This window comes from Aphanomyces astaci (assembly GCF_000520075.1).
Source record: "Aphanomyces astaci strain APO3 unplaced genomic scaffold supercont1.2, whole genome shotgun sequence".
NCBI lineage: Eukaryota > Oomycota > Saprolegniomycetes > Saprolegniales > Verrucalvaceae > Aphanomyces > Aphanomyces astaci.
The window spans coordinates 940,947-951,763 of NW_009798265.1; the positions used below are offsets into that span (position 1 = coordinate 940,947).

Sequence of the window (10,817 nt, forward strand, 5' to 3'; positions counted from 1 at the left end):
CGCTTTTTCGAAAAGTTTGGATTTCGGCGGTTTCTCGCGCGACCACATGACGGACAACTTGGCGTGGCGCCTAGTGACGGCCAAGGACATCGATGCGCTTGCGGCGATCCACGACTCGATTGCATGCCGCCAAATCTTGTACGACATCTTTGCTTTCCATGGATTGGCGTCCTCGACGTCCGCGCCATTGGACTTGCTCCTCGACCTTTACATGTACCTGTACTCGTTCTGCAAAGAACACGAATTGACGCCGCTCAAGACGTCGGTGGTGCTGGCGATCATGCATCGAGTCATCCTACGCGACTTATTCCTTCAGTCGCATGACCATGGGAAGCAGTCGCCTTGGACGCTTCCAGAGAGCTTTGAGCACTTTCAGTCGCTCCTACTGCAACATAGCGTTGAGCGGCCGCCCGTGAGCACAGGCATTTTCGACGCGGTCGATGTGGCGACCACGGTGGAATATGTGACGCACAGCTACTACCGCCAATACCACCTTTACCAAACCATATTCATTCCTCAAACGCATGTGTCCATTGTGCAGGTCTGGTATTTCGTCACGTTGGTCCACTAACGAATGCTTAGATTGCGTGCATGGACATATCCAAGCCTAGGCCAATGCCACCCCTTCAGCACGCCATCATGCTTCGTTCGAAGGAGCCACCACCACCTCCCTCGGATTCCGAAGAACACATCGCCGTTGTCGAGTCATAGGAGATACCATGATACAAAATGCAAAACTCCATTAAACAAACAACGGAGAGAATTTGCCGTGCGTCAACTGCACAAGCTTGTCGTAGTTCGTCAAGTCTATCGTCACATGTCAATTGAGCAATCGTGTGGATGGATGCATGTGATGATGATGTACTACCAAAATCATCGCCGAAACTTGTGCACTTGAATTCCTTGAGAGTTCCGTCCGATTGGACTGCACCAATCACTTCGACAAATTTGCTGAACACGATTGCATAATGTTAACCCCGTAACAGAAGCATGCCGCGCACCGTACCTCGAATAATCGGCACCAGGCTGGGGATGTACTGTGACAAAGCCATTGTCGGAGGTCTTGAGCACGGCCTGCGATCCTGTCCAGCTTTCAATGCTCCCAACCAAGGACACGGTGTGTCCCACGAATTGCGCCATGATGGCCTTGTTCACGCGCGGGGCAGGGGCGGTCTCACTCATGTCTCCAACTCGTTTTGGTATGGAGGGAAATGCAACCCAGGCTACAAATCATTATCCGGATTTCCGGATACACACAAAAACGCGGGAACAAATCATTATCCGGAATTCCGGATACACAAAATAACGCGGGAAATCTTTTCATTATTTTGGAATTATACTCGAACTTGGAAGAAACCCAGGTATTAATACATGCATGATCTACGACTCGATCGTCATAACGTCCTACACCATCACGACGTGAGATGAACTCGAGATCCAAAGAGATGCAAGGAGATGAAAGGACGGACGTACCGCGCCACCAACGTCGAACTGCGCAATGTCGGCGTTGGTAAAGTCTTGCTTGAGCGTGATGTCTTGCTCCGACTTGGTGAGTTTGATCTTGCACTGGAGGAGTTTCAACAGCTGATCGAACAAGCCTCGTTGGACGACGTAGTCGCCGAGGTTCGTCTTGAGCGTCTTTTGCTGCTTGCGCAGTTCCTTGGTGAGGGACTCTTGCTGGTTGACTTTGTTCTTGTACAGTTCTTGGAACGTGCGAAAGTCGCGCAGGAGTTTGCCGTTGCCTTTTTCAAACTCTTCCTCTTGAGTGACCTTGTCGAGCTTGGCGATTTCGATTTCGATTTGGCAGTTGAGATGGTGGAATTGGCTCTCTTCGCGCAAACAGTCGTCTTGGAATGCCGCGCACTCTTGCTCGAGCTTGATGCGCTCGGTTTCGAGCCCCACAGCCGTGTTGTCGTACTGAGCTTTCTTTTCCAAGTACGTTTGCTCCATCTCTTGGTACTTTTGGCGCACGGCGCGCAAGTCCTTGATCTGCGGTGCGAGTTGGTTCTTGCGTTCTTTCAACGTTTGGTTGATGTCCGTGACAATACGCGAGATCTCTTCGAGCGTTTCGCCCTTGAACGCGTTCACTTGGGCGTTGCGCTCGGATATTTCGTTCAGCTTGCCTTGCGTGTCCATGTACCCCATGACGCCCTTGGTGGCTTCGATCTCCTTGAGCAGCCCGTCCAAGTCCGAGTCGCGAGACTTGAGCACTTGCTCCGTGCGATGCAGCACGACGCTTTCGGCGGTGATTTCCGCCAGCTCGGCCTTCATCTTCTTGTACTGGTTGGTTTTGTTGCGCAGCGTGTTGGCGTACTGCTTGAACTCTTCTCGCTTCATAAACTTGGGGCCGGACACCTCGGCCATCTTGGCTTCCTGCTCTTCCAACTGCCGCTGGAGCGTTTGTTTCTCGTGCTTTGCGGCCGCCAACTCGTCCAGCTTGTCGTTCAGTTTCTTCGTTTGAAGGTTGGCATGTTGTCGAAAGATGGCCAGTTTGTCGTCTCCAGCCGCGCGTTGGGCGTCGTTCAATTGCTCCGTGAGGTTCTACCTCCACGATCAATCACAGTGTCTCAGGTGAATGGGATACGTTACCTGGATGGACGACTTGAGGTTCTGAATCTCGTCCTCCATGTCGGCAATGTCCCCTTCCGTCTTGGCGGGTTCGTTCAGCGCCGCCTCAAGGTGCTGCAGCTTCTCCTGCTGGATGCGGAACTCTGCGGGGAACTTGTTGACGAGAATGTCGCGATGGCGGTCCACTTGCGACTGCAGTTGGTCAAACAGCTGGTCCGGCTGCATGTCGGTGTTGATGGCCGCGCGCATTTCGCTCACGCGATGCTCGTACTCGCGGCTCCGCTTCTCGGCCATATTGAGGCCCATCATCTGGTCCCGCTTCCGTTCGGACAGCTTGGCTTGCTCCTCTTGCTCCTTGCGCAGGGAGCTCGTGGCTTCCAAGATGTCTTTGAAGCCAGTCTAACGATACTCGCAATCATTCATTCACGTGCATGAAGGAGGGGTCTTGGCGGTAGATGGTAGGTGGGGGGGTACCTCGCTAGCGGTCTTCTTCTTCAAATGCGCGATCTTTTCGCTGAGTTGGTGCGACTCTTCCTCGAGCTGCGTGATCTCCTTGCGCAGCTCGCCCGGACGGATCTTGCTCGTGCGCAGCTGCTCCACTTGTTTGTGGACCCCTTTGAATTCGTTTTGCAGCGCCTTGTAGTGTTCGTGCATCGTGTTCAACGCTACGCAGCAGCAGGTCAAAGCATGATCATAACGGTAACGGTGCCGTACAGTCATTCCCGAGAAATTCTTGGGGGACTTGCAATGGAGCGAGGAATCGACCCAAGTATGCTCGTTTCTTGTGCACATTGAAGTTTTTCAGGGCCCAGTATAGAATCGGGTACACGACGTAGCGCTCGCCATGACTCAGCCCTTCTCGGAACGAATCTATGTCGGGGGGTAGCTGGTACTTGAGCAACTGCAACGTCTCCATGTAGCGGTACGTGCGTTGCTCGTCCAGTTCGTCACGAATATCGATTTTATGCCGCGAATCCATCTCGGCAAACACTTCATTGAGCACTTGGAGGAGTTCAAAGTTGGACTTTTCATCAAATGCCACCTAGGAAGCCGCGATGGGTAACAACAGTATGCAACGTGACCGACTTGGCTTGAGGGAGTAAGATGTGACAAGGGTAGTTGTGGTTACCAGTGTGAAGTTGTGGTTGAACGGATCCTTGTTGAGCTTCTCAACGATGGCCTGCACTTCACTCATGATGGTGCCGCTTTCTCGTGACCTTTGGCGCGAGTGGAACCTAAGCGCGATCTTTCAAATTATTCATTTTCAGAGGTACCACCACTTTCAATCATCATGTCAAGGGAAGTTAACAAGTACTACGTAGTAACTACGTAGTAAAAGGCAACCCCCCCTCCTAATCCCCCTTCAAGAAGCTAGCTGCTAGACTTCCTTCTGTACGCACGCCACAAACCAAAGCTCTGTCATGTCAGTTGCAGAGTCACCCCCTCGACCCGTCTCAAGTGTCGAAGGTTTCCAAACTAAGTTAAGTTACCGGTATTCTTGATCGCTACAAGTACGACCGGAGATGTGCACAGTGCACTACTCCGGAGTACTACGTAGTACAGTACAGTAGTAGTACAGTATGTGCTAAGAATGTTGGTACTGTACGAAACTTTTGAATTTCGACAGCAAGATTAAAAGACACATCCCACAGGCGATGGAGCGGCCACCTAGAGCGCATTATCCCACTTTCGATGCCACTCACCTCGGAGTGATCAACTGTTCTTTTGGCGCTGACCACACAGCATCCTCCTACTTTTGCGAACATGTACAGTAGTACTACTAGTATTAATAGTATTAACATTTGTAAATAACATTCGGGACGATTCGGCGCTGAGACGTCTGTTGGCCTTGATAGCTCGGAGGATAATCCGGTCCTCGTGCTCGGTTGTCACCTTGGGGCGCCCAGATCGCGGTTGTGGGACCGTTTCCTTGGTCTTCTTGAACGCTTTGACAATGCTCTGCACGGTGGCTTTCGAAAGGTTCCAAGTTGTTAACTTACGAACAAGCCAAACCTACGAAATCATCGAATCATCTATCCAATCAAATGGTGTTGTGCTGCTAATTTTAAGCCAATCAAATTACTTGCTTGGAATGTCAAGGAATCGTCCTGCGACCTTTCGTATCGCAAGACGATGGATCGTTTCTATCTTTCCATCGTCGCCGTCCTCTCTCGTGAATGTCATTTTGCGTGGTATCTTCATCCCCACTTTCACATTTGCTTGCTTCCATGTGGCCATCGATCTCAGTCGTTCAACTTTGCCTCACGGGCCTTGCGGATCTGTCCATGCTGCCAGCCATCGACGTGATCCAGAAGAACCGCCGCCATTTCGAGCTGTACGTGGCGTTGCTGCATATCGCAGTGTCGCTCGCCCACAACATCAGCCAATCCTTCGACATCCCTCTCTTTCTGTCTGTCGACGACTGGCACAACATGTCCGACGTGCTGTGGATCGCGTACTTTTTACTCCTCTGCATCCATGTGCTTGGCCTCAAGGACATCCAGCACACCATGATCCTGCGGTACGTGGCGTTCTCCTGCGCGTGGATGGCCAAGACCAAAGACACGTGGACCACCAACACGTACTCGACCGCGCTCGTGAGTGTGGCCATCACGTTGGTTGTCGTCACTCGGCTGGCGCTCCGCAAGTCGCTGCTGCCCATCCAGTTGACCGAGGCGGGGTACGCAGTGGCCGCCGGCGCCGTTGCGATGGTCCTGTTCTTGTCCCCGCGCATCGTGCACATGGGAGAAGTTCCGTTTTTCACGGTCGTCGTGCCGACGTTCCATCTCGCGTTGGGCACCATGTTCTATTTCGGCTGGAAGTGCGTCGCCGCCCCCGCCAAGCTTTGGGACGATAGTTTGACCGCGCATTTTATTTGATGAATCAACCGCATGTACGAACCCTTGTGTTGTACATACATTCCAGGTGCACAGTGCCCTTGTATTACATGCATTCCAGGTGTAGTCGTGCTTTGAAATCAACACCAGGATTCGCTGAATAGATACTATAATGCAAAGGAGATTCGCCGAATAAATATAATGTCATGTTTTTAACCTGTGCTGATAAATACTTCGAAGTACTTCGAAGTACAACATATATATATATGCCTAGTGCACACCGACGAGCTGGGTGGTGGATTCGGCAACAACAGTCGCTTCGACGTCGACTTTGGTCAAGTTGGCGTTGGTGTCTTGCAGCAGCTGGACTGCAGCCACGTCCACGTTGGGACACCAGAGCATGACCAGTTGCTCCAACGACTTCAAGTCGGCCAACGCATTCAGGTCCGATGCCAATTGCGTGCACCCTGTGAGGTCCAGCGTCGTCAAGCCCCTCGGCATCGCGTCAAGCACGTCGCGAGTGAGGTTCGAGTGGCCTTTCAGATACAGTGCTTTGAGACTCGGGGACGACCGCAGCACTGGCACGAGCCCATCGTTGGACAAAGGGGAGCGGGACCCAAACGGATTGCTGCAGGACAGGTCCAAGCACTCCAGGGCCAAGGACGTGGTGAAGGAGTTGAACGCCGACGCGAGATGCAAGTCGGTGTCTTTTGCAAAGCGACCACTGCCGCCTAACGTGAGGGTGTGCAGCTGGGGACAGTTGGATGCGACACTGGTGAGTACAGCTACAGGGTTGATGTGGGGGCATCCCTTGAGGTTTAGCACAGTGAGCTGGGGGGCGTTGACGACCAAACCAATCATGTCATTGGTGGTCAATTGTCGGCAACGATTGAACGACAATACTCGAAGCCGCGGTGCACATTTGGCTAAGGACAAGGTAGTGGCAATATACGCGCAGTTGTCGGCGTGGACTTGGACAAGTGAATCGGCATTCGAGTCAACAAATGACACCAACGCTACGTCTGTGAAGTGCTTGCTGCCTGCAACGTTTAGAACTTGGAGGAGTTGTGTGTGACAAGCAAAGTGGATCCATACTTCTTCCGATGCAGTGGACTTCATGCATGTCAAGGTTTGAATGTGTTTGGCAAACGGGACCAACTGTCGTAGCGAGGACGAGGTGGCGTTAGCCAAGTCGAGGTGCCTCCAGAAGTCGATGGACGCGGCATGTAGTCCCGCGCGAAGTGTCTTTGATGCGCATGCCAGGGAGATGACCTCATCTAGAGACAGGAATGCCAGCACAGCATTAAGCATCTCGTCCTGCATGGCGGCTAGAGGAAGCGGCGTCGTCATGGCCTGCATTTGACGTGAAAGTTGGTCAATGGCTCGATGTCAAAGCTTCACCGTTGTGTCATGGAAAGGTGAGACGTTTTTCGGATAAGCAATCTCGGGTGGAATTGAAATATTGGTGAGATTTAAATGACAAATCCATACCTTTCAGGTATTTAAATCCCCGAATCTTGAATAAAAATGACAGAAGAGTTTTCCGGACTTGATGAGCTAATCACTGTTGAGAATGACTCATTGCAATTCATCATTGTGATTGGCTATACAAACTATCCAATCAAACAGATGGATTGGATCGACACACAGTGATCCACTCTGGCCAATCACGAGCGACTCCAACGACTTTCATCTAGGAAATTCTAGTAATACTATTAGTACTTGTAAATGCCATGGAACATAGTATTACTATTAATAGTATGTAGTAGTACTACATATTAATAGTACATACTACTACTTTGGTAGTAGTACTAGCTAGTATTGTGAGCAAAGCATCACATCAGGGATGCTTCTTACAATCATGTTTGCTTGTCGCGTAACAAGCTTGTGCTCAATGCGACCTCAGAGGTAACATGGACTAAATGAGGGCCAGGGCGATACACTTTTGCAGGTCACAATGCATCAAACAACGTAGGTATCGTTGGGGAGAATGGTTCTGGTGGATAAATAAATAAATTATTTATTTTCGTAAATAGAGCATTTCATACAATAGAGTACAATAGAATTTGATACAAACACGAAGGTATCGAGGAATATAAATTTCCCCCCAACGAACCATAAATGAGGCATTTTGAAGTCGTCGTCCACGTCAATATGAGTGGTAAACCACCACGCGGCCATGCGGCGGCGGCATCGCTGTCGGCGCCAGTAGGCGTCCTACAAGAAGGAGACGTTGTGTGGGCCAAGATGCCTGGATTTCCTTTGTGGCCCTCCATCGTCTTCTTTTCCGCGCAGTCGCTGTTTGACCATGGCCTGCAGATTCCCCCTACCATTAGGGCGACGATCGACCAACCCATGGTGTGCTTCTTGGACAGCATGCAGTATGGCTCTGTGATGCGGAGCAGCATCAAACCATACCTGTCCTACGATGTCAAGTTGGCTTTTCAGGGTTTGAAGAGCAAGAAAGGCTTGAGGCCGAGCCTTGTAGTCGCCGTGAAACGGGCCGAAGAAATCCTCTACCAGGTACACCTGTCCGTCTTCAGTTCGATGGCATCAATGGGTTCTGATATCCACCTAGCGCTCGTGCACTCCATGGGTCAAAGAGGATTACGATGCGATCCATGTTGGGCCTGTTCAGGACACGGCAAAGCCACGACCAGTCGACATGTCGGTGGCCATCTCGAGTGACGACGACGAACATGTTGAGGAGAGCGAGGAGAACGAATCAGACGACGATTTTCAAGCAGCCCCGTCGAAGAAAGCTCGTCCCAGTAGCCGCCGCGCAGTCTCGACCAAGGTAGAACCAATGACCCCCCCTAGCAAGCGGACCAGACCGACCCGCGCCACTGCCGCAGTCGTGAAGGAAGAGGTGCCGCCCCAGCTGAAACCCGCGTCGAGGCGGGGCAAGCCGAGCCCCAGTCCTGCCAAGGTGGAGCTTCGGCAGTCGCCGCATCCGACACGGGCGTCTGCCCGGCACAAGCTGGTGATCCCGGACGAGGTGGAAGAAGTCATTGACGAACTGCCTGTGGCGGCGACGACAAAACTAAGTGCCGCGGCAACTGACAAACACGCGCGATTGCAGGGGGATCACGTCACCGAGTCACCTGATAACGTCATTGATGACGTGGCTATGAAGAGCGACGACGAAAGCGCGGGCATCGAGGAAGAAGACGAGGGCGGCGACGGCCTTGGCGCGCTCACAGACGAGCAAATTGCGTTTTTGGAGCAAAAGTTGGCCAAAGAAAAGGCCAAGCGCGAAAAGCTGCGACAAGGGACGGCCGAGCCCGCCGGTACAGACATATATTGCACTCCAATCTGTCTAAATGTCGAATTATTCTAGTCAAAGCAAACGACCAAGTCAACATCCAAGCAGACATTGCCCCAGAGAAAACCAAAATCCCTCGCCGATACGTGAAGCCACCTTCCAAGGGAGCACCGTCTGATATATCATATTCTCGAGACACAAAGCGTAACCAAGTCAAGGCGGAGGCTCGGACACCGAGGGACGAGGACGAGCACCGGCATGCTGCGCGGGTGAGGGAAGCGTTTGCCTTGCTCAAGCACCCGTACGTCAAACCCGACTTTGACAAGTGGATCAACATGTCGGAAGCCGAGAAGAAGGCAGATTTGGAGCTGCAAAAGCGCCACAAACGAGCCGAGAAACTGCTCGAGGACGAGCTCAAAGCGTCCGAAGCCCGCAACCGACTGCGTCCGCCTGCCAAGCGACCGTCGAACAACTACGACGAATGGGAGAGCGACCAGCCAAAGCCAGCTGCCCCTCGAGACAAACCACCGGCAAAGCCAACCACCCCCCACAGCAGCGAACGATCGCGGTCCCCGCCGCGGACCAAGAAGCGGGCCAAAGCCGCGTACCCCCCCGCCGTCGCCCCCCATCGACAGGGGGACAAGAAACTCCCTCCCCTCCCTCCCCCTGCTGCCCACGAAAGAGATGCCGTAAAGCGAGAGGAGGCAGCTGTCCGGCCCTCGTTGAAGCGCGAGGCAAACGACGCCGCCGAGCCGCCGCACCAGCCGCGCAAGAAGCCGACGCCTCCCACGCCGAAGCCCCCTCCGGAGCGACGAGAAGACGTTGCGAGTCGAATCCAAATGGTGGACGTGAGCACCCCTCTCGAGGTCGCGGTCGTTAAAGAACACAAGGCGCCGGTGCCGCCACCGAAACCAAAGCGAGGCCGACCGCGCAAGTCCCCGGTGGTCGACAGCGACGACGACGTGATTGAAATGGTATATACAGTCAATATTCGAGTCGATTTATATATATATATATATATATATGCTTGTGTAGTGGAAGCCTCCGCAGCAACTCCACCAGAAAATCCACCAGCACCATCCACCTTTGTGGAAAAAGAGCAAACCGCAGCACCAGCAGCGATCTTTGACCCCATACCGAGGCCCGGTATAGCTACATGTGTCGTCTAGGGTATCAAGAGTGTAAATATGTGAATGTGATTAGGTCCAACAGTCGCCCCTGAGTCTGATCTGGCAGCGGACCAACACATCGTTCCGATGCCACACGGACCTTGTGTGGGACAACACCGTGTTCAAAGACCCCGTGCAGCCGTCAGGGTACTCATTGGACATGGCGGCGGCGGGGCTGGACGCGGCGCCGCCCGTGCGAGGCAAGCGCCAAGTGGTAGGGCGAAAACCATACTTATGGATGTATGACGACGGGTGTGTGATTTTGTGGTTGTAGCGGTCGGTGCAGCAGTCGCAGATCCGGCACAAGCTGATGGCCAACAATTTGGACCCGCACACGATGGTCGAGTGCATCCAGTACGCCAACGACGGCAAGTCCCAGGCCGAGAGCAAGACGCTCGTACAGCCGTACGACGTCCGCGTGCATCCGGACGCCATGTTTGTATGCGATCTGCACGCACACCTGGCCATCTGCGAGATCATTGGGTTCCTGGGCGGCCGCTTTGACGACGCGACCAACACGGTGTTCATCCACGCCGCGTTCCCGTGCCGGTCGCTGCTTATCGAGGGCGACGACGGGTCCACTGACGTCGAGATGGACCCCGAGAGCGAGCTCGACCTGCGCGAACTCATCCGCAAGTCGCATCTGGACGTGGTCGGGTGGTACCATTCGCATCCGGCGTTCGCCCCCGACCCGAGTGTGCGAGATATTGAGAACCAGTCCAACTACCAGACGCTGTTTGAAACGTCCATGGATAAAAAGCAGCAAAAGCCGTTTGTGGGGCTCATCGTCGGCACGTACGACCCCAAGCGGACTGTCCCCGCGGGGCTCTTTCGCTTCTTTCACGTGCGCGGCGAAAAGGTATATATATATTGTCGTTTTACCCAATATTTGGCCGACTTTTGTGCTGATTATCGCCAAATCTATCGATCGATTCTTTGAATGTAAAAAGGTGTCCTGTGGTGATGGGTATCACACTA

The 10,817-nt window shown here is 53.0% G+C and overlaps 6 protein-coding genes across 7 annotated transcripts; 3 read left to right on the forward strand and 3 right to left on the reverse strand.

Annotated features, from left to right (window-relative positions):
* Positions 1–2: 2 nt before the first annotated feature.
* H257_01195 lies at positions 3–1,218 on the reverse strand. 2 transcript variants are annotated; one of them, XM_009824282.1, is made up of 3 exons: positions 1,007–1,218; positions 869–951; positions 3–807 (listed from the first exon to the last, which is right to left on the reverse strand). In XM_009824282.1, exons 1-3 carry the CDS (start codon positions 1,180–1,182, stop codon positions 743–745), a joined length of 324 nt encoding a protein of 107 aa, XP_009822584.1. In that variant the 5' UTR covers positions 1,183–1,218; the 3' UTR covers positions 3–742. The 2 variants fall into 2 exon arrangements, with proteins under 2 accessions (XP_009822584.1, XP_009822583.1); XM_009824281.1 differs by having other exon boundaries at positions 3–951.
* Positions 47–571, forward strand: H257_01196 (hypothetical protein; the record flags this gene model as incomplete). The annotated part of the gene is made up of 1 exon (XM_009824283.1): positions 47–571. The coding sequence occupies one exon, from the start codon at positions 47–49 to the stop codon at positions 569–571; it is 525 nt and encodes a 174-aa protein (XP_009822585.1).
* An 88-nt stretch (positions 1,219–1,306) lies between the features above and the next one.
* Positions 1,307–3,860, reverse strand: H257_01197 (hypothetical protein). Its single transcript, XM_009824284.1, has 6 exons — positions 3,698–3,860; positions 3,283–3,610; positions 3,043–3,233; positions 2,590–2,967; positions 1,474–2,541; positions 1,307–1,404 (listed from the first exon to the last, which is right to left on the reverse strand). The coding sequence occupies exons 1-6, from the start codon at positions 3,761–3,763 to the stop codon at positions 1,381–1,383; spliced, it is 2,055 nt and encodes a 684-aa protein (XP_009822586.1). The 5' UTR covers positions 3,764–3,860; the 3' UTR covers positions 1,307–1,380.
* Positions 3,861–4,692: 832 nt separating this feature from the next.
* H257_01198 (hypothetical protein) lies at positions 4,693–6,800 on the forward strand. Its single transcript, XM_009824285.1, has one exon. The coding sequence runs from the start codon at positions 4,746–4,748 to the stop codon at positions 5,445–5,447; it is 702 nt and encodes a 233-aa protein (XP_009822587.1). The 5' UTR covers positions 4,693–4,745; the 3' UTR covers positions 5,448–6,800.
* On the reverse strand, positions 5,676–6,755 carry H257_01199 (hypothetical protein; the record flags this gene model as incomplete). The annotated part of the gene is made up of 1 exon (XM_009824286.1): positions 5,676–6,755. The coding sequence occupies one exon, from the start codon at positions 6,753–6,755 to the stop codon at positions 5,676–5,678; it is 1,080 nt and encodes a 359-aa protein (XP_009822588.1).
* A 747-nt stretch (positions 6,801–7,547) lies between the features above and the next one.
* Positions 7,548–10,803, forward strand: H257_01200 (hypothetical protein; the record flags this gene model as incomplete). The annotated part of the gene is made up of 7 exons (XM_009824287.1): positions 7,548–7,928; positions 7,984–8,695; positions 8,746–9,644; positions 9,706–9,816; positions 9,874–10,053; positions 10,114–10,711; positions 10,790–10,803. The coding sequence occupies exons 1-7, from the start codon at positions 7,560–7,562 to the stop codon at positions 10,801–10,803; spliced, it is 2,883 nt and encodes a 960-aa protein (XP_009822589.1). The 5' UTR covers positions 7,548–7,559.
* Positions 10,804–10,817: the final 14 nt, after the last annotated feature.

What these genes read in the sequence shown, in the direction of transcription:
- H257_01195 (XM_009824281.1), bottom strand. Translation starts at nt 1,182, where the DNA reads ATGAGTGAGACCGCCCCTGCCCCGCGCGTGAACAAGGCCATCATGGCG. An exon ending in CCTGGTGCCGATTATTCGAG is followed by an intron (nt 952 to 1,006) that starts GTACGGTGCGCG and finishes AATCGTGTTCAG; the next exon opens with CAAATTTGTCGAAGTGATTG.
- H257_01198 (XM_009824285.1), top strand. Translation starts at nt 4,746, where the DNA reads ATGTCATTTTGCGTGGTATCTTCATCCCCACTTTCACATTTGCTTGCT.
- H257_01197 (XM_009824284.1), bottom strand. Translation starts at nt 3,763, where the DNA reads ATGAGTGAAGTGCAGGCCATCGTTGAGAAGCTCAACAAGGATCCGTTC. An exon ending in AGAAGAAGACCGCTAGCGAG is followed by an intron (nt 2,968 to 3,042) that starts GTACCCCCCCAC and finishes GAGTATCGTTAG; the next exon opens with ACTGGCTTCAAAGACATCTT. An exon ending in ACCTCAAGTCGTCCATCCAG is followed by an intron (nt 2,542 to 2,589) that starts GTAACGTATCCC and finishes TCGTGGAGGTAG; the next exon opens with AACCTCACGGAGCAATTGAA.